At 40.9% G+C, this 20,663-nt stretch overlaps 1 protein-coding gene across 1 annotated transcript in view; it reads left to right on the forward strand.

Annotated features, from left to right (window-relative positions):
• Positions 1 to 20,663, forward strand: part of bahcc1b (BAH domain and coiled-coil containing 1b) — a 277,518-nt gene that overhangs the window by 120,327 nt on the left and 136,528 nt on the right. Inside the window, exons 4-6 of the mRNA XM_072242674.1 lie at positions 11,747 to 11,872; positions 14,713 to 16,509; positions 18,038 to 18,152. Of these exons, the coding sequence (XP_072098775.1) occupies positions 11,747 to 11,872; positions 14,713 to 16,509; positions 18,038 to 18,152 (2,038 nt within the window). The remainder of the gene's footprint in view (positions 1 to 11,746; positions 11,873 to 14,712; positions 16,510 to 18,037; positions 18,153 to 20,663) is intronic.

Below are 20,663 nucleotides of genomic sequence, written 5' to 3' on the forward strand. Positions count from 1 at the left end.
AATCCCTGAATATTGTCCAGTCCACTGACTCAAAGCAGTCCTGTGAGTCCTCCTTCGCCTCCACTACTACTTCTTGATCCTCACCACTAGTACTGCAGTCTTTAACCTTTGCTTATATGCCAGGAGTAGAAGTACAGCCAAGTGATCAGACTTTCCAAAGTACGGGCAGGAGGTGACACATTGAGCAATCTTGATGGTAGTGTAACAGTGGTCAAGTATGTTGGCTCCTCTGGTTCCACAGGTGATATGCTGCAGAAGTAGAGCTTGTAAATTGTATGGAAGGATCATCTAGTTTGTTGTTAGCTACTCCCTACGTTTTGTATTGTGTTTTGGAGTACCTCCTTCATCTGAATTTTTGAATCAGCAGTGGGGTGTGCTACGGCAAGGAAAGGTTGCATTTGATTGCAAGTAGGTTTGAAAATTATTCAGAACCATCATTAATCATAGGATTAACATGCTGAATTAGGTTAGCTTTCAAAGTCTAAAGATTTTATGTTGCATTGATCCTGCAGAATCATTTTCTGTGCTGTTTTTCTACATGTGTTCACTGTATCTCTGGCATTACCAAAAAGTAGTGAAAATACTCAGCAGGAACTGGATATACTCGGGTCTTCCCAAGGTGGATTTCATTATGAAGCAGAATTGGGAGAATGTAGAGAATGTTGATTTCTGCACTCATATCCAAACATAGACAGCCAGACATGTGCGCGCGCTCACACACACACACCCGTATACAGTACAAACACACACATGCTTACAGAAACACATTTCTCAATATCTCACTGATCAGTTAAATGGAAAAGGTCCCTATTCATGGCCTGATGTGCTGAGTGATGTTTTCACACTTGCGTGTTGCTATTCATCCATGTTAGAATTATTTTGACCTCTAAGAGTTAATCTTTGCCTTCCGTAAATCAAAATTCTTGTCTCCTATTCAGGACATGTGCGTTAATCTGCCTGAACTGTAAATGAGTTCCCTTGCACAGCTGCATCGGTGTTTATTTTGTCACCCCTTGAAAGAGCTCCAGTGTTTCGACATTGTGAGGGTCATGGCTCCAGGGACAGCTGTTGCTATTAAAAATGATTTTTTTTTGATACGGGCTTGTTCTCTCTCGCATTCTCCCTGTTTGAATATAGAAGTCATTGTTCTGTGGTGTGTTAGTGACTGCCAGTGAGTATTGGAGCATGCTTTTGGCAGGGTCCTGCACACTGCTGTATCTTGCCATTCTGCCTCACTCTTAAAGCCGCAGTACTCTCTCGTGGGAAAGAAAACCTTAAAATGACAAATGTGTTCATTGTAGGCCATTATTCTCTTTTTAGTCACTGTAAATCAATAGTTTGAATCACCAGTTTTATTATGATATTCTGGCAAGCTTAAAATGTAACTTCTTGTGTTATCTGAAGCAATGGAAAGTGTTCACACTGAATATTCATTTTTTGATAGTTTTGTTATTGTTCAAATTATTTAGGGTTATTTATTTATTTATCATTTCCAACTGTTCTCCATCTCTGCAACTGAACCCTTTAACGCAAGCAGGCTTTTTCCATGGAGGTTGGGTATGACTAGAACTAGAGGTCATGGTTTAAGGGTGAAAGGTGAAATATTTAAGGCAGGGGTTCCCAAACCGGGGTCCACGGACCCCTCGCTTAATAGTACGGGCTCATGGGATAAAAGGATGGGAACCCCTGGTTTAAGGGGAACATGAAAGGGAATCTTTCACTCAGAGGGTGGTGAGAGTGTGGAGTGAGCTGCCAGTGAAGGTGGCGGATGTGGGTTTGATTTCCAAAGTTTTAAGAGAAATTTGGATAAGTACATGGATGGGAAGGGTATGGAAGGCTATGGTTTAGGTGCAGGTCGACATGAATATGCAGAATAGTAGTTCTGTGTGAGCTAGGTGTGCTGAAGGATCTGTTTCTGTGCTGTAGTGATCTATGACTGTAATTACAAAATGTCCTATTGTAAAAACAGGCATTTATTTGACCATGAGTATTTCAATTAGGTTGTAGGTGTACTCATACAATATAAACACATGCATGCACACACCTCTCTTGGATTGGCCAAACCATGGTTGAAGTTGAAGTAAACTACAGCAATGTACAAGTCTTTAATGAAAGATTTTAGCCCTCGTTTTATTTTTTTCTGTAAAGGAAGAAAGATACTTTCCTACAACTAAACAATAGAAATGAAATCCTTTTATCAAGAGTCCACATTGGCTGTATAAAGCAGGTGGATCAATAAAGTACATCAATCAGCAAGCCATCCAAAATCACATTACTCTCCTGCAGACACAACAGCCACCTGACTGCCTTCTTTTAACAACGTGCAGTTTGGTGCTGAAAGTTTAGAGCAACTCAGATATACGAATGGGCTTGAATATCAAACATAAAGTGCTGGGGTTGAAGAATGTGGTTTCTCAATAATCAACACAGGCATTGTTTGTTCCTCCTTCTAATTAACAACCGTTTACAAATTAAATCCCTTCTGAAATAGTATATTCCTAACCACTGTTTTAAAAATCAGGACAGGCTTTTTTTTCCTACAAAAGTCCTGTGCAGGTATCCCATCCACAAGTATAACTCTTCACACATATAGCTAGACCTGCAGCATTAGTTTGGAAATTATATTTAATGTTCTATAGTGCAACTAGTTCTTAGAGGTGGAATTGTTACCTTGCACATTGAACGCAACAGCACAGATGTTTAATGTCCATTTGTCACAATGGGAGTAACTTTTGGAGGGGAAAAGCCAACTCCAAGTGGGAGTCTTGCATCTGCAGTTGGAACTTACAGGCTCTTGTTTAGCGGAACTAGTTAAACTTTTAACAGCTCTAATTAAAGAAGACAGCTTTAATACAACAGGAACAGCTTAACCCTTTACCTTCTCCATGTGATTTCCCATTAGGTTGGTTGCTGCGCTTTTGATTTTCATTTCCTTTAATCACGGCTCTGTTGGTGCTTTTAACTCACTTCAGAGATTTATTTTCTTGCGGCCCTGCACAGTGAATCGAAGAAACACAATACAATCCATGAAAGACCGCACCCTACAGGACAGGAAAGTACCAATGTGCAAAGGACAACAACTGTACAAATACAAAAAAAACCAAATCAATAATAAATAAATAAGCAATAAATATCAAGAACATGAGATGAAGAGTCCCTGAAAGTAAGTCCTTAGGTTGTGGGAACAGTTCAGTGATGGGTCAGGTTAAGTTAAGTGATGTTGTTCTCTAAGAGCCTGATAGTTGAAGGGTAATAACTGTTCCTAAATCTGGTGGTGTGGGTCCTGAGGCTCCTGTACCTTCGTCCTGATGGTAGCAGTGAGGAGAGAGCATGGCCTGGGTAGTGGGAGTTTTTAATGATAGATGCTGCTTTCCTGCAATAGCATGTTCTCAATGGTAGGGAGAGCTTTACCCCTGATGACTGAGCTGTAACCACTACTTTCTGTAGGATTTTCTGTCAAGGACATTAGTGCTCCATGCCAAGGAGTGATGCAACCACACATATATAGAAGTTTGTCAAAGTTTTAGATGTCAGGCTTAATCTTTGCTAAATTCTAAGGAAGTGTGGGGGGGGGGGGTGCTGCTGTGCTTTCTTTGTTATGGCAATTACGTGCTGGGTCCAGGACTGATCCTCTGAAATGATAACACTGAGGAATTTCAAGTTGCTGACCCCCTCCACTTCTAATCCTCTGATAAAGACTAGCTCATGGATGTCTGGTCTCCTCCTCTGGAGGTCAATAATCATCTCCTTGGTCTTGTTGACATTGAGTTAGATGTTGTTGTTGTGGCACCATTCAGCTAGATTTTCAGTCTCCTATATGCTGATTCGTCACCATCTTAGAATCGGCCGACAGTGGTGTTGTCAGCAAACTTAAATATGGCGTTGAAGCTGTGCTTAGCGACACAGTCATAAGTATATAGTGAGTAGAGCAGGGAGCTAAGCACACAGAATTGCGGTGCATCTGTGCTGATGGAGATTGTGGAGGAGATGTTGCTGATTTGAACTGACTGGGGTTTGCAAGTGAGGAGACTGAAGAACCAATTGCACAAGGAGATATTGAGGCCAAAGTCTTGGAGCTTATTGATTAGTTTTGAGGGGATGATAGTACTGAATTCTGATTTGTAATCGATGAAGAGCATCTTGATGTATGCATCTTTGCTTCCCAGTTGTTCTCGGATTGAGTGAATGCCAATAAAATGGCATCTGTTAAGGACCTGTTGTGATGGTAGGCAAATTGGAGTGGATCCAAGTCGCTTCTCAGGCAGGAGTTGGTATATTTCATCACTAGTCTCTCAAAGCACTTCATCACAGTGCTCCTGGATGATAGTCATTGAGGTAGGTTACCTTGTTCTTCGTAGGCACCAGTATAAGTGAAGTCTGCCAAAGCAAGAGTTTAAATATATCACTGAGCACTCGTGCCAGTTGGTCAGCGCAAGGTTTTTAGTACTGGGGCAGGTACCCCATCTGGGCCGAATGCTTTCCATAGCTCACCCTCCTGAAGGATGCTGTCACGTCGGCCTCAGACACTGAAATGATAGTGTCATCAGTGCTTTGGGAGTTTGTGAAGGTTCCTCCATATTTTGATGGCCAGAGCGGGCTTGGAAGGCATTGAGCTCATCTGTTATATTCTCTGTTATTTTCAAATAGATCATATTTTTAAAAAGAATTCATATGTTTAATTAAAAATATATGCAACATTTTCAATGGATTTTTCAGTGGATCATAAATTGAATTCCAAGTACGTACGCTCAATTGATGGAAACATGTAGTGCATTGCCATGAGGAGAGGGCGAGCATCTAAAGTCATCAGTATTTGTTTAATGATGATGCAAGATGGCAATTCAGAACTGTGAACTTTAGGGCCTTGGTGATCCTCATAGTACCCTATTTTGGTCATGTTTGCATCTTCTAAACTAAATTCCTGGCTTTTTGATATTTTTACTGATTTTGCTGGTGTTTGGTAATTAATGATATTGTTTGCATTTGGGTAAAGTTATTCAAATCTTAAAGGGCACCGTCAGCTAGATTAACAGAGGAGAAAGAAACATGGAAAAAGATGGTTAAAAGTTGCACAATGACAAAAATGATAATGTATGCTTAAGATAAAATTTCTACTGAGTTCTGCCTTGCTGCTTATATTGCACAAAGGGAGCTGATTCATTAATTTCTGAAAGATATTAATATGCATGTGTAGCTATTTCATGTGGAAGAATAGGTAGCTTAAAACGCAAATTCCACTGAATTGCAGAATAAATAGTGGTTTCACAATCATCAGGGTCCCAGTGGTAAATATAAAGTATAGAACAATACAGCACAGTAGTACAGACCATTTGGCTTATGATGTTGTGCTGGCCTTGTTTTCCTTACGTTGTTCATATGGAAAAGTATACCTTCAAATGGTGCTGGAGCCTCTTGCTGCTGCTGTCCAGGGAATAGCTGATGTAATTCTGACAATGTTTAAGTCCCTTTGTCTCATGATGTTTTTAAGGAAATATGAGGGTTAGGTTTTTTGAGGTTAATCGGAGGATGTCTGGTAATGGATAGCCACAAATGAAGGATATCAATTGTTTTAGGGGTCATTTTCCTGTTGAAGATTTTGCATAAGAGGATGCTTTCTGTTGTGTTTGATACATCAGTGAAATAATGAAGTTTATAATTACCGTAAATGTATTGTCCTCTTAGGTGCTGTATCAGCCGAACATTCGGGAGACCTGTCTGGTAGCTCATTGATTAAACATACTTTTTTCTTCTTCTGCCTCCTGTGTTGCAGTGCAACATGCTGGGGGCTGGAGGACAGGAACAAAGGTTCATTGTTCAAATGCTGACTCTTAGGAGATGCACTTGAATGTGGGACAGGTGAAGGTATACTGTTCATCACAGTACCAAGACTGATCTTGCTGGCGCTAAGTGATGTGGCATCCAAGGAAAATACCCAGAGTATAAATACGACTGGAAATCTTGTTTGGATCAGGCAGAAACACTCTACCAGCCTTATGTACATGTCTAATAATTTATATGAAAACCTTACATCTGTCTATACTGTTCTTATCACCTCCATTTGTGTCATTTTTGTACATCTTTTCAACCAGTCACTTTCAGCTCACATTAAGCTAGTCATTTAGATGCTGATGAAGGACGTCAGTGTACATCAGGGGTCACTTAAAAATTTTATTATTAAAGATTAGATTAAACAGTGGACACTTACTGATGAGTCAGCCAAAATGGATTGCAGCACAGCGACAAGGTGGAATACGCCCCCATGTGAAAATGCCTCAGCGTTACTCTTTCATGATGGTGAAAGAGTTAAAAGTGACTCATTATGGCTGCTTAAAAAAACAACTTTTTGTGTTCTTGGGGAGTAGTGGTATAGAACAACTGTGAAAACAAGGCAGATTACTGTAAATTTGGAATCAATCCAGCTGAAAATGAATCCCTGAGGATGGTGTTTGTACAAATTAACAAGAGTGTGAGTTAAGGTGAAGACTGTGCAAATAAGCTTACTGAAGCACATAAATAGTTACCTCAACTGCGTATCTTATTAAGTTATTGTAAACAATATTTGGTGTGGTATTTTTTAAAAGGGCAACAAAGCTGAAATTTGAACTATGTGTGGGCTGAACAGTCTTTTAGCACCATAATTATTTTTAAAAATTCTGTCCAGCGAACTAACATCGCTGGTGCTTGAAGCTGCAACAGTTGGCCTGGGTTTTGAAAAGCACATTTCTCCCAATGATGGTACGACAGGAAATTCCAGATGCAAGTAGTTTCTGTGGTAGACAGGAAACCTTGTTTCAATAATTTCCTCAAATTCTTTGCTAAGAAATTTTATTTGTACAGTCATTTGTGAAAATGAAATCGGAATTCAATAATTTTCCATTACTTTCTCAGTATGAAGTATGCCCATAAATGGCAGCTTCCTTTCCAGGGTTGCATCACTGAAGGAAACCATCCAAATACTAATTTTCAGAAGCCTGTGCGAATTTCAAGGAATTGCAATAGCTTGCTCTTAAAGGTTCAGTGTGGTTTGAGTTTAAACTTTTATTTTCTGGCTAATGGCTGGAAAGACCTACTGCAGTGACATAAATGGTAGGGGTAAACAAGGGTATAGAAAAGTTATCTCTAATTTTGTTCATGGATGGGACATTGTAAGAGGTTAAAAAGGAAATGAAGGGAAGATTCATAGAAAAGGAAAAGCAATACTCGGGAGTAGAAATGAATCAGTGCTGCAGCAAAAATAACAAAATGATAATAAAAATAAAACTTAATTACTAATTAAAACCATTTAGTTATGAACCATATATAGAGCCTTTCTTTAGCTGAGTCGCTCTGGCTATAAGATGGTGTTCAAAGTTCAAAAGTCTATTATCAAAGTACACATACAGTATGTCAGAATACAGCATTTTCTTGTGGACATTGCAAATCTATAGAAATAGTGACTATTAACAGGATCAATGAAAGATCAACCAGAGTACAAAGAGAAATGCAAATATTTGCAAATGCAAATGTAAATAAATAGCAATAACTAACGAGAACATGAGATAATGAGACACAGAGTCCTTAAAGTAAGATGATTAGTTGTGGGAAGATTTCAGTGTTGGGGCAGGCGAAGTTGAATGTAGTTGTCCCCTTTTGTTCAAGAGCCTGATGGTTGAGGCATAGTAACTGTTCTTGAATCTGATGGTGCAAGTCCTGAGGCTCTTGTACCTTCTACCTGATGGCAGCGGCGAGAACAGAGCGTGACCTGGAATCTCTGATGATGGATGCTGCTTTCCTACTACAGTGTTTCATGTAGATGTGTTCAATGAGTGGGAGGGCTTTACCAGTGATGTGCTGGGCCAAATCCACTACTTTATGTAGGATTTTGCATTTAAAGGCAGAGGAAAAGGGCATCCTTGGTAAGCGCAGGTCCATTTGATAGCATTGAAATGGTAAAATTATTATCAATGGCAAATTTCATCTGAGTTGAGGTAAAAGTTAATAAAAGAAGCAAAAAAAGCTGCAGATGCTGGAAATGAGAAATGAAAGTAAAAGTTTTGGTAATATTCAGCAGATCAAGCAGTATTTGTGACCATGTTATATTGGTGCCCGAATGTATGGCCCACAGCACATTCGTACGCTGTATTAATTGTTAATGCAAATGATACATTTCACTGTATGTTTGGACGTACATGTGATAAGTAAATAAATCAATCTGAATATAAATCAGTGGAGAAACAGAATATTTCAGATCAATGACTTCTAGTCTAAGCAAATGCAATTTTATAATATTTCTCCATAATTTTTCAGTTAAACGTTGCCATATCACTGATATGCCTTGTGTGCAGCATACTCAGAAGTTTCAAGTCCTTCCCTTCATTGCCTTTAAGTGAGCAAGCGTTGTGCGCTCCACAGCTTTACTTCCCATTGCCTGGTCTCCTGACCTTATCTAAATGCGGTAAGAGTCCAAGAGATGCACATCTTTGACCTTTGGGACTGATGGAACACTTAGCGACATTTTTAGGGGCAGAGTGATAAGTCTCTCCCTTCTCCATCCGGTATCCCTGCCTCCATTTCTTACTGCTTTCTTCCTATTAAGTTGCATGAAGTATCACAAAGATAATTCCAAGCTTTGCAGGCCATAGAGTCCAATGAAATGAATAATCATTTATACGATTACAGACTAATTGGGGTAATCGGTTTGCTAAGAACAACTAACAATTGAATTTTATGAAGAAATTTTTGGAATGATTAAATAAGGTACTGCAGTAGATGTCATACAGGTACTTTTTAAGGACTTTAATAATGTCTACAAATTAATTAAGATTTTTGAAAGAATGACAAATAGTGTACAGGACATAAAGGACACATTGAAACATGAGTGGAAAACAAAGTCCAGAAATCTTTCTACACCAGGAAAGGCAGATTGCATTAGTGATTAGGAGACAATAGAGAATAGTCAGGTGTAACTTTGTGGGTGGGAGTGAGTGCTGCATGTTCTGGCAATGTTTCTATTGTACATGAGACCTAAAGCATCATGCCCCATAGCATAGCATTGCACACTTTAGCACCTAGAGGTCTTTATTCCACCGGTGAGAGGAGAAGCTTGGTGGTTGCAAAATTGTGTGTTGTTGTGGTGAGGGTCTGGTAGGATGGAGGGTTGCAAAAGAAAGTTCAGTCATTTTGTTAGCTTTATTTGTCACGTCTACATTGAAACATAGAGTGAAATACATTGTTTTGTGTCAACAAACAACACAGACAGAGGATTGTGCTGCGGGCAGCCCGGTGGTATCACCAAACTTCCAGTGCCAACATAGCATGCCCATAACTAACCTTACACGTATGTCCTTGGAGGAAACTAGAGCATCCAGAGGAAACCCATAAGGTCACAGAGAGATCGTACAAGCATCTTACAGACAGCAGTGGAACCAAACCCTAGTCACTGACCACTGGCACTGTAGAGCAGTTGACCAAAGCAGTACGCTACTGTGCCCCTCACTCTAGCAGCCGAATTAGGCTGTGATGCCCATCGAGTCTGCTCTGCCACTCAATAATGATTGGGAACTGGAGTCTCGGGGATCTGGTTGGGACATCAGTGGGTGGGGTCATGATCATTTTGTGATAAGGGATTACGTTGCAGTTAGATGGCTGGGAGGCCAAAGACGACCCCAGTCAAGTAAGCAGTAGGAGGTAACAGTCAATGGGTAGGAGTGTGGGACAAGCAGCTAACAAAACAGATTAATCTTTAGGTGGATCCAGAAAATGAACTCCTGATCTGACCATGCTGGCCTCCCATTAATGTTCAAAGTTCAATATTATTATCAAAGTATACATATGTCACCGTATATTACCCTGAGGTTAATTTTCCTACAGAAGAACAATAGAATCAATGGAAAAACTACACACAAAGATAGACAAACAATCATTGAACAAACCCTGCAAATACAAAAAAAAGTAAATAAATAATGATGAGAACATAGAGTAAATTGGGGAATCATTGAAAGTGAGTCAGTAGGTTGTGTTCAGTGATCAGTTCAGTGTTGAGATAAGTGAAATTATCCACACTAATTTAGGAGCCTTATGTTTGGAGGGTAATAACTGTTCCAGAACCTGGTGGAGTAGGACCTAAGGCTCCTGTACTTCCTTTCTGATGGCAGCAGTGAGAAGAGAGCATGGACTGGATGGTGGGATTCTTTGATAATTCCAGCGACAATGCTCCTTGTAGATGTGCTCAATGGTGGGGAGGGATTTACCTGTGATGGACTGGGTCGTATCTACCACTTTTTATAGACTTTTCCATTCTTGTCATTGGTGTGTCTATAACAGGTCATAATGCAGCCAGTCAGGATACTCTCCATTGTGCTTCTGTAGAAGTTTGTCAAAGTTTTAGTTGACGTGCTGAATCTGCGGAAACTTCTAATAAAGTAGGGGTGCTGTTGTGCCTTCTTTGTAATGGCACTTACCTGCTGGTACCGTACAGATCCTCTGATATGATAGCGCCAAAGAATTTTAAATGACTGATCTTCTCCACCTCCGATCCCCGAATGAGGACTGGCTCATGGACCTCTGGTTTCTTCAGTGACCGTTGAACCAGACCTCATGTGTTGAGAAGGGCTCCTTCTGCACGAGTAACCTGTAAGAGTGACTGGTATTCCAAGTGCTTTCTGGGGTTAACTTACCAAGCATACTAAAAACCATTTGTGTCCTGTGTGAAAATTCTGTTGCGTGGAGCACAAAAACACAGTAGAATTTCAACCTTGGCATCTCTCATTTTGATGACGTGTGATTGTAATTTCTCCCAAGAATCCTTTATGTAAATAGTAAAGCATAAATTAAAATGGAATTTGATAAATATTTGAAAGCTATAATGATCAAGAAAAAGTAGAATGGATTAGATTTTTGTTTCCTTTTCTCCCTCTGTTCTCATTTTTCTTTTGCTTTTTATATGTTCTGAAGACAGAAGATCAATTTGTGACAAACTATCACTGCCCTCTCTCAATTTGTACTCCTGCTTGCATCACAGTTTCTCTTGGTCTCCACTCGATCACAGGCATTTTCTTTGTCCTCTCTCACTCTCTGTCTTTGCAACGTAAAACATATCTTTCTAACTCCTCCTACTTCTCAAGAAAGATCATCGACTTAAAATGTTAACTCCCTGCAAACACTCCCTATAGTACTTAGAGCATTTTCTTCTTTTGTTTCAGATTTCCAGCATCTGCATATTTTTTTGCTTTTTCATGTGGGTTTGAGCAGATTGCTTGAGAGAATCTGCTGGCATTTGTACAATAACAGTGGGTTGCCTAGACTACTTCTGTCTGTACTTGCAATGAGTTCGCTAAGAAGGGATTACAATGGACAGTGGATTTTGAACATGTCTTTAACTATAATTTAATGTTAGTTGTCATTCGAGGAAACGAGATACGACCTTTTTGAAAAATCATTTCAGTTAAACAGAATTTTAGTCCCTCAAAATGAAGGGCAACTTGCCAGACCTCTCTACAAGTTCAGTAGTTGAATTCACTGCATCAATCATAAATAATATACGGGGAACACAAAGATTGTATCTTTTGTTATTCTTTTTCATCGCACACAGAAGCATCGAAACCTCAGCGGCTTCTTTTCCTCATGGTCTGTTTGCAATTACTAGATTTTAGTTGGAAAACCACTTTATTACTTAAACTCGGATCATTGAAATGCAGTCGAAAAGGAAAAATTGGTGCACACTGTTAAGCGACTGTGCTACTCAACTCTAACCTTGGGTTTTCTTTAGTTCCAGGGTATTCCAGATTTTCAAGCAGTTTGGCCTCCACTTTCCTTCCCATGAGCCACCTAGATCACCACGGCAACAGCAACAGTGTACTTTATGGGCAGCACAGGTTCTATGATTCACAGAAAGGCAAGTGAATTAGCCTGCATGTAATTTACAAAACAGCAACATCAGTACCATTTCTTTGTTTTAATTATGATGACGTTCAATTTAATTGAGCTAACACTTAATCATGGCAATTGTGACAATGTATTAGAAATAAAATGGATAATTATATAATTTCTTATCAGGTTGAGTCCAGTTTTAGTTTGGAAGACTGTAGCTTCTTTGAAGTAGAAATACAGCTAATACTTGCATTACAGGCATTCAGGTTACAGAAATTTACCCTTAATGAATTCGCAATACAAAAATTTTGATAAGGAATATAATTTGGTCTGCAAAATTTATGTTGAGAAAATACACATAAAGAAATACCAAAGGCAGAAGAAGCAACAAACATTTACTTTAAGTTTTGACTGATTTTCAGTCTCTTTCTGAGAGAGGTGATCCAACTTACCTGAGCACCTATCCTGCATGTCTGGGATTGGGCTTTGTGGGAAGTACCCAGTCTTGCTCTCATGTGACATTTGGGAAATAATTCACCTTTGAGTAAATATCATTGAATTGAAATCTTTGTCCCTAGCATAAGTGCTCCCACGTACCTTCACTGACACCTAATTTGAGAAAAACACAAGCCATGACTGAACCAGGATTAGACTTGATCTGTATGGTTATCTCCAGAAGACGCAGTAGCCAATTTTAGATTGCTAATTCAAAGTTGTTATTTGCATTAAAAAATATTAAATGTTCTTGTTATTCAATTGAAGACATGTAAATGAATCAGTACTGAAGGCTTTTTGTGCAAATAAAATTCAAATGAACACATTATTCAAATGAAGTGACTTTGTATTAACAATAGACTGTACCTACCAAGCCATTAGGGGAGGCAAAATGAATGAAGTCCCTGATCAGAATTGAATCCAGGCCACAGCAGTGAAATGCCAGACCCTCTCTACGAGACTGTGGGCAATGAATAACGTAAACAGGACTCTGCGAGCGCACAACAAAATAGAATTATTCATTGTGATTATTGTCCACTCCGTAGACAAGGAATGGGGCAGAACAAAGAGAGACACAAATGCAGAGAAAAAAGATAGAGAGAATTGGGGGGGGGGAGGAGGCAGTGGAGTGCAAAGAGAGAAAGGGAGAGGAGGCAGATGGAGCAAGAAAAGTCAGGAAGTAAAAGGAGGTTTTTTTTAGACAGGCAAAATACCAGTAAACAAAAGCACTAATTTTGATCCATGAGCCCACTGTTGTAACACTTCCCAAACAGCCATGTGATTGGAATAATGAAGCCTCAGAATAATAGGGATAGAAGGAGGCCTTTCCATCCAGGTGTCTGTACTGGTTCATTGAGAGTCTGTTCCAAAGCCCCACCTATTTCCCCCTTTTCAAGCATTTGTCTGATCCCTGATGAAAGTTTCTCCTGAATATATCCCTACTGCAGTAGGCAGTGACTTCCAGATCAAAAGAACTCACTGCCTAAAAACAACATTTGCATTTCCTGCTTAGGGTGCTTCAAGAATTATATAACCCATCGGCTGTAGCCACTCTGGCGGTAAATCAGTTTTCCTCTGTTTAGTGAGTGCACCTCTCAATTAATGTCCCCTGTTTCGATATGTTTTGCACAGAACGACTTATTTTCTCCACAGAATCAAAAATAATGTTGTTAGGCAAATTCAATTTGATTGGCTATCCTACTACATTGAAGCAAGGGAGACTTTCCTTCGACCTGTGCCTTTGGTCTACTGAGGGAGCTCTGGTCACAGGCTTGCTTTGTGTGAGATTATAGGCATTCCTATGATATATAATATCATTCAGTGGATCTAATTTACATATAAATATTCACAGTAAATCTTTCTCTTGCAAATTTCAGTTTAGATTAATGGCAAGAAGAATCAGATGTAAGTTAAGAGGTATGTGTGAGAGAGAATGAAATGTCGGGGTACAAGGAGGAATGGGACTAATGGATAGCTCATCTGGGTATTGGCAAGGAGTCAATTGGCTGAATGCACTTTCAAAGATGAGAAAAGATACAGAGAGAGGGAGAAACTTCTAGAAGGAACCAACAAGCTGCACGGTTGCCACCAGTGGATAAAATCCCGAATGTGCACAGGTTAGAATTGGGGAGCTTGGAGGCTCGAAAAGCTGGAGAGTTACAGAGAGTTAGGGGCAACAGGATCATGGATGGCTTTGAAAATAAGGGTGGGAGTTTTATGCAGACCCTTTCCCATCAGACAACAATTTGTTCCCTTGGAAAATCCCGAGTACAGATCCCAGTCTACACTGTTTTAACTGATATTAGTTGGGTGGCAGTCACCCTGGTCTTCTGGTATGCCCTGTTGTTGAGGCAGAAGCTGTGTATGTGTTGCAGTTGATGCTAACAGGGTTAGGTTTGTGTGTGATGTTGGCAGTAATCAAATAGTCATTTTTAAGGGCTGATTTTATCAAACACAGGTTGTCAGGAGCACGAAACGAGAAAAAGTAGGTATGCTGCCAAATGATAATGAACAAACAATTATGAGCAGCATGGCCATCAATTTCCAGCACATGGCCCCAATAGATGAGATCATTTGCCAAAATCCTGTGTTTGGAAATCAACCCTTTACTGCCAGAGCTCACTTTAGGACATTGCCCATTTGGATGGGAAATTTGGCAGATGTTCCTGATTTAACTATTAGCCAAAAGTTGGTGCCTTCAGGGAAGAAGAGAAAAAATTATAGTAAAAATTTGTAGATGGACTTGGTTTCATACACCTAAAATGGTCGCTTTGAGTTGAACCTAGGGTAAAGCTTGCTGAAAAACAAGGCTGTAAAGCATCTTGTTATTCATGGCAATGAAATATAATGAGATTTCTCTCAACTTTGCAGATGGCTTCTATCTGAGGAATTTGCCTGGACAGCCAACCCTGCTCTCAACCAATCACAGCTTCCCTTCCATTTCCCGCACGGCTCCCATTGGTTCTTGCACCAGAGACCGAGAAATGAGCCACTCCCACAAGACGGTCAAGGAGACTGAAAGACTGCTGGCCGCAAAGGAGCCAGGCAAAGACAGGATGAGTAAGAACGAAACCAATACAATGAACAGTCAAAGGACTCACAAGGAGAGACACTCAGAAGAAGATGGAAAAGATGGACGCAAGATAGTACACTCTCTGATGCCAGACATTAGATGCAAGGAAGACCTAACAAATATGCACAATAGTATGTGTGAAAACAGAAATAAACAATTCAATAGCTGTTTAACAAACTCCAAAGTTATGAATGGAGATTCCAGTAAGACTTTATTAGCAAGCTGCACTAATATTGGTGGGATTTTACCAAGGCAAATGGACATCCATACTCCAGGCAGGTGTACCAAAGAGAGCTTAAGGTTTGAGAGGGATTTCAGAGAAAATGGTCCCTCTGGACCAATGCATATCGAATGCTCGGACAGTTGGCAAACACCGCACCATTCTGTTGCATACTCTGTTCCTTCTTCACTGTCCAACATTCCTCCATCATCTAGCACCGGCTCTGGAACATTCCCCTGTTTGCAGGTTCATTCCAACTTAGACCTTTTTTACCCTACTCAAGATAAGGCTGGTAGGGAGCTCAAGGTCACTGGGCCTACCTACGTGCCTTCAGTGGGACATTTTGGTGACAAAAGTAGACCTTTCCAAGTCACTGCGGAGGACTGCAAGATCAGCAGAAGTATGGGGAAGGAGAAGACACAGGAAAAAACCACAGAGAGGACTGATGTTGGGACTGTGCCCGGCTCACACCTGCATTTGAAGCTAGATGGGAAAGGAATGGACTGGCCCCACAACTCAGCCATAAAGTCCAAGCAGCAGTGTGGTAGCAGCGCTGGTGCACAGATGGTGATTCCGTTCACACCTCAGGCAGCCAAGGGCCCCTCAGGGAAAGGTAGCACTTACGTTATGCCACAGACTCAGGATTGTTTCTGTTCGAGGGAGCTGGAGACTTGCTGTGCCAAACTGACCCACTCCAGTTACATGCTGGACCGGGAGCAGGGCAGCGATGTGCAAGAGAAAGCTTCAAAAGACTCGCAGGGGCAAAAAGTGGCCAGGATACGTCACCAACACCATAAGCTTCCTGAGGTGGAGCACATAGGAAGTGGTTCGGAGATGAAGAGAAGGCCACCGGAGCTCAGTTGTATGAGCTACAGTGGATCCCACATACCTCCCTGGCAGGGTGCCCAGATTCCAATGGGTGAAGACAGGAAGAACTCCTACCTTGACCCTTTCAGTTCAAGTTTACAGCAGGCGGCAATGCTGTCACAAGGATCTGTGCTAAACCAAGACATGTTGGGTCAGGCTGATGAAGTCTCAGCCATGAAAAGTCTGCTAAAGTACAGCAGCTCCTTTCCCCCAGGCACGCAGGCCCTCATTGTTGGGCAGAAGACCCCGTTCGGAGGTCTAGGAAACATCAGGGCCAGTTGTGTCCACCAGGAGATAAAGCTGCAAAGCGGGAAGTCAAGCCTAGATTTGGAGCGTCTAGATTGTACCAAAGGCAGGGAAAGTGAGTCAACTCAGGGTGATGGAGAGGTGCGGCAGCCTCCAGTTGGCATTGCAGTGGCAGTGGCAAGGCAGAAGGATAACCAGAAGCATGAGCTGCCTTGTGGTAGTGAATCCAGCCGCCAACATAGACATGTTCCTGGAGTAAAAGGTAACGTGATGTGTGAGATGCGGATCCGTGCTTCTATTAAAACCTTTTAATAACTGGTTTCATAACTTAGTTATTATTATCAGAAATGTTCTTGAATGGGACTACTGGTTATTATACTGGACTTGAATCCAAAGTATTGATCTGTGGCCAGGATTTTGATTCAAGTAGCTAAAAAATCTGGAATGAGAAGCTAGTTCCGTTTGTGGTGATCATGAAAATAATGGATTGTCGTCAGATCCAGTCTGATTCACCAACGTCCTTTCGGGATGGGAACCTGTCACTTGTACATAAAACATAGGATGGTGCAGCACGTGGACAGGCTCTCTGCCGCAATGACTATGATACAAAGCTAAACTAATTCCATCTGTCTGCACAAGTCCACATCCCTCTGTTCCCTGCCTGTTCACATGTCTGTCCAAACAGCTCTAAATCTTTGCAGTCATAACTGCATCTACCACCTCCCCTTGGCAGTGTGTTTCAGGCATCAACCACTTGCTGTCTACAAAATCTTGCCTTTAAATTTTTCCCCTCTCACCTTAAACATATGTCCTCCAGTTTTTGACATTTCCACTCTGAGAAAAAGTTGTTGATTTTCTGCCCTCTCAGGATTTTATATACCGCACTACTGTCCTTTCCCCAAATAAAATACCTTAAAGAGCAATTAAGAATAGGCAATAAACACTGGTCTTGTCAGCAATGCTCTCATCACCATGAATGAATTTTTAAAAAAACTTTTCTTTTTGGTGTAGGTGATCAAATCTAAAGGAATCCTTCAAAGGGTTGTTTATTACTGAACGATGTGGTAGGACAGCATTTCATTCCCTGAAGAGTTACACAGTCAAGTGTAGTTTAGGCTGTAATTCAAATGTCCTTGCTTTGATTGTTCAACTTCACACAACCTAGTTTATTCAACTGAAGAATTTCACCTGCAGGTAGGAAAATTTGTCATTGTCCAGCTCAACCTAGCTGAGTCTTGGCTTTTGGCTCATGGTAACGTCAACATTTTACACGTGTCCTCAACCCTGACCGTCTCACTTTCAGGATGGGGATGTGTTGCTGTGAATGTGGACACAGCTGACCTTGAGGTATCCAAAATCACACCAGAAGGAAACTAATGTATACCTTTTTAAATATCACCCAGTTTAACACTCAGCAAGGGACTTGAAACGTCCAGATGAAAATAGTTCCAACCTTTTAAAGCCTTACAACTTGAAATCAAGTACAAGCTTGACTTATGTTTGCCTCTCTGCACTCCTATCAGTTCACTATTAGTTTTTTGCATTTACATTTGCACAGATGTTTGACTCGTACAAAGTCTATAAGGAATAGAATTGGGAAATGTATTCCTTCATCATCTTTTTAATCCACCATGCTGTTTCAATATTTGACTTAATTATCAGAATGTGGAACTGTTTTACAAACATTTTTCCTATTGTCATTCTTAGAAGCGTAGATCTTAGCACTAGATATTTCTCGGCAAGGATTCATAGTTGGTGGTCAGCTTCAAGCAATGCTTTACTGTTGGCAGGATCATCGCGTTCTGCCTACATCATTGATTTGGAGGTCGAGGAAGAAGGCAATCATTTTCGTGAGGAGAGAATGGGCCTGGCACGTTTGGATAGGGAAAGGGACCATTTACTTCGGTAAGGTTTTTTGTTTTTATTTATGAATTACTCATCCTAAAATCTGGGTCCAAACCATCAGAACAGTTCATATACTTGAGTGCTTACAATTCCATTTTGATCTATTGTTTGTTCAGAAACATCAAGTACATCAACACAAGACATCCTGTAGATGTTAGAAATCCCGAGCAATCTGATGGCATGAACATTAATTGCTCTAACTTCTGCTAATTTCAACTCCCTCCCCCTTCTGTCCTTTTCAATTCCTCATTCTGGCTCCCCTCTTCCTCTTTTCTTTTCCTCACCTACCCATTCTCTCTCTCTGGTGCCCCACCTCCTTCCCTTTTCAGCCTGTCATCTCCCAGTTTCATCTCCCCTTCCCCCAGCAAGCCACCTTCCCCCCTTATTTGGTTTCACCTTTCACCTGCCAGCTTTTGTAGTCCTTCCCCTCCCCCACCTTCTTATTCTGGCTTCTGCCCCCTTCCTTTCCAGTCCTGATGAAGGGTCTCAGCCCAAAACATCGACTGCTTATTCCTCTCCATAGATGCTGCCTGACTTTCTGGGTTGCTCCAGAGATACCAAATATTGCTGACTAGAATATCAGACATTATCAACCTCAGTATTTTAAACCCTGAATTAAGAAATATTAATGCGTTACTTTAGTTTATTTCAGTTGGCATAATTTGACTTAATGTCAGAGAGGGAGTAATTCCAAAATGTATAGAATGATGGATTCATGCAGCAGGGAAACAGACCCTTCAGCCCATCGGGATCGTGTTGACTATCAAGTTCCCATTTATTGTAATCCGGCATTAACCATATTTCCATCAACACGCTCTCTAGATTCCACCATTTAGCTACACATGAGGGAGAATTTCCAGTTCAAAGTAAATATATTATCAAAGCATCTATATGTTACCATATTAATATTTTCATTAATCTTGCAACGATTCATTTTCTTGCAGGCGTTTACAAGAAAAACAATGCAATAGGATTTGTGAAAACATAAAAAACAAAGACTGACAAACAACCAATGTGCAAAATAAGACAAACTGCAAATAAAAACAAATAATACTGAGAACATGAGTTGTACAGAGTTCTTGAAATTGAGTCAGTGGGTCATTGAATCAGTTCAGAGTAGTGGTGAATGAAGTTTTCCAGAGTGGTTCAGGCACCTGATGGTTTGAGGGTAATAGCAGTTACTGAACCTGGTGGTGTGGGAACTAAGGCTTCAGTACCTCCTCCCCGAGAGTATTAGGCATGACCTGGATTGTGAGAGAAAAATGGAACATCTAAGAAACCCACATTAACACAGGGAGAACGTGCAAACACCACACAGTAGGCACCAGAGAACAAGACTGAACCCTGGTCTTGGGGACTGTGTCCAGCAGCACCTCTGTGCTGCCTTCTTGGAGCCTTCGGTGCTGGCGAAGGGAGGATGAGTATTCAAAAGGCAGACTTTGCACTTGGCTTGCAGACCACAATGTTTACATTCCAGATTGATTGAACACTTGGCCAGGAGGTCATTAGCTGAACGGGATCTGCCTCTTCTCAGCGTGGCTGCTGTGATGTTTGTCAGTTCATGAGGGACAAGGCGATAAAGACCAGGAGAAACTGAATTGCAAAGATCATGCTTTTAGTTTCCAGATTATGAAATGAAAATTCTTGTGCAGAGCCCCAGAGGCTGCATTCCTGCATCTTCTGGCTGGAGGAACTTGTTTGGCGGCAAATGACTGATGGGCATTAAAGTGTATAAATGGGAAAACGTTCCTGACTTCTGTAAATCTAGATTAACGCAGGCAAAGCATAAACTTAACAGCTCTCCACTACCTGTTGCATGGGAGCAGAATTTATATCTGAAGGCTACAACAGAAAGATTCCCTAGTCTAATAAGGCTTAAATTTGATACCTCCCCCAAAAAAAGGTTCAAGGTCATGATTAACTCTCATAAGTTGATTGCGTAGAGACACTGCAGGCAGTGTGCAGTTCCTTGCCTTCTGCTAATGGTACTGTGGTCTAATAGGTTTCACTGAGGATCTCCAATAGAAGAGGGCATAATTTTAAAGTGATTGGAGGAAAGTATGGGGGGGGGAATGTCAGATGTAGGTTTTTCACACAGAGGGGTGGGTGATTGGAATGCCCTGCCAGCGGTGGTGGGAGAAGCAGGTACTTTAGGAAAATTAAAGAAACTCTTAGATAGGCACATGGATGATAGAAAATTTGAGAGGCTATATGGGAGTGAAGGGTTAGGTTGATCTTAAACTATAATGTCAGTATAACATTGTGGGCCAAAGGAACTGCAATGTTCCACTCTATGTTCTTTGTTTGATCTCGTTATGTCCCTTTTCCTGCTGAGGTTCAGTGGAAGGAATTGCACACTAGGCAGTTACATCATTAAGTTCTGAACCCTTCTTTCCTCTTCTCCACCTCCTCCTTCCCACAGCTTGGGCTGTTGTGTCTAGGCGCTGCTCCTTCTATCAGTTCCGCACGATTCCAAAGGGAATGTTTGCTAATGCACTCATTGCTCCCCGT

The sequence above is a fragment of the Mobula birostris genome, chromosome 24 (assembly GCF_030028105.1).
Source record: "Mobula birostris isolate sMobBir1 chromosome 24, sMobBir1.hap1, whole genome shotgun sequence".
NCBI classification, from domain to species: domain Eukaryota; kingdom Metazoa; phylum Chordata; class Chondrichthyes; order Myliobatiformes; family Myliobatidae; genus Mobula; species Mobula birostris.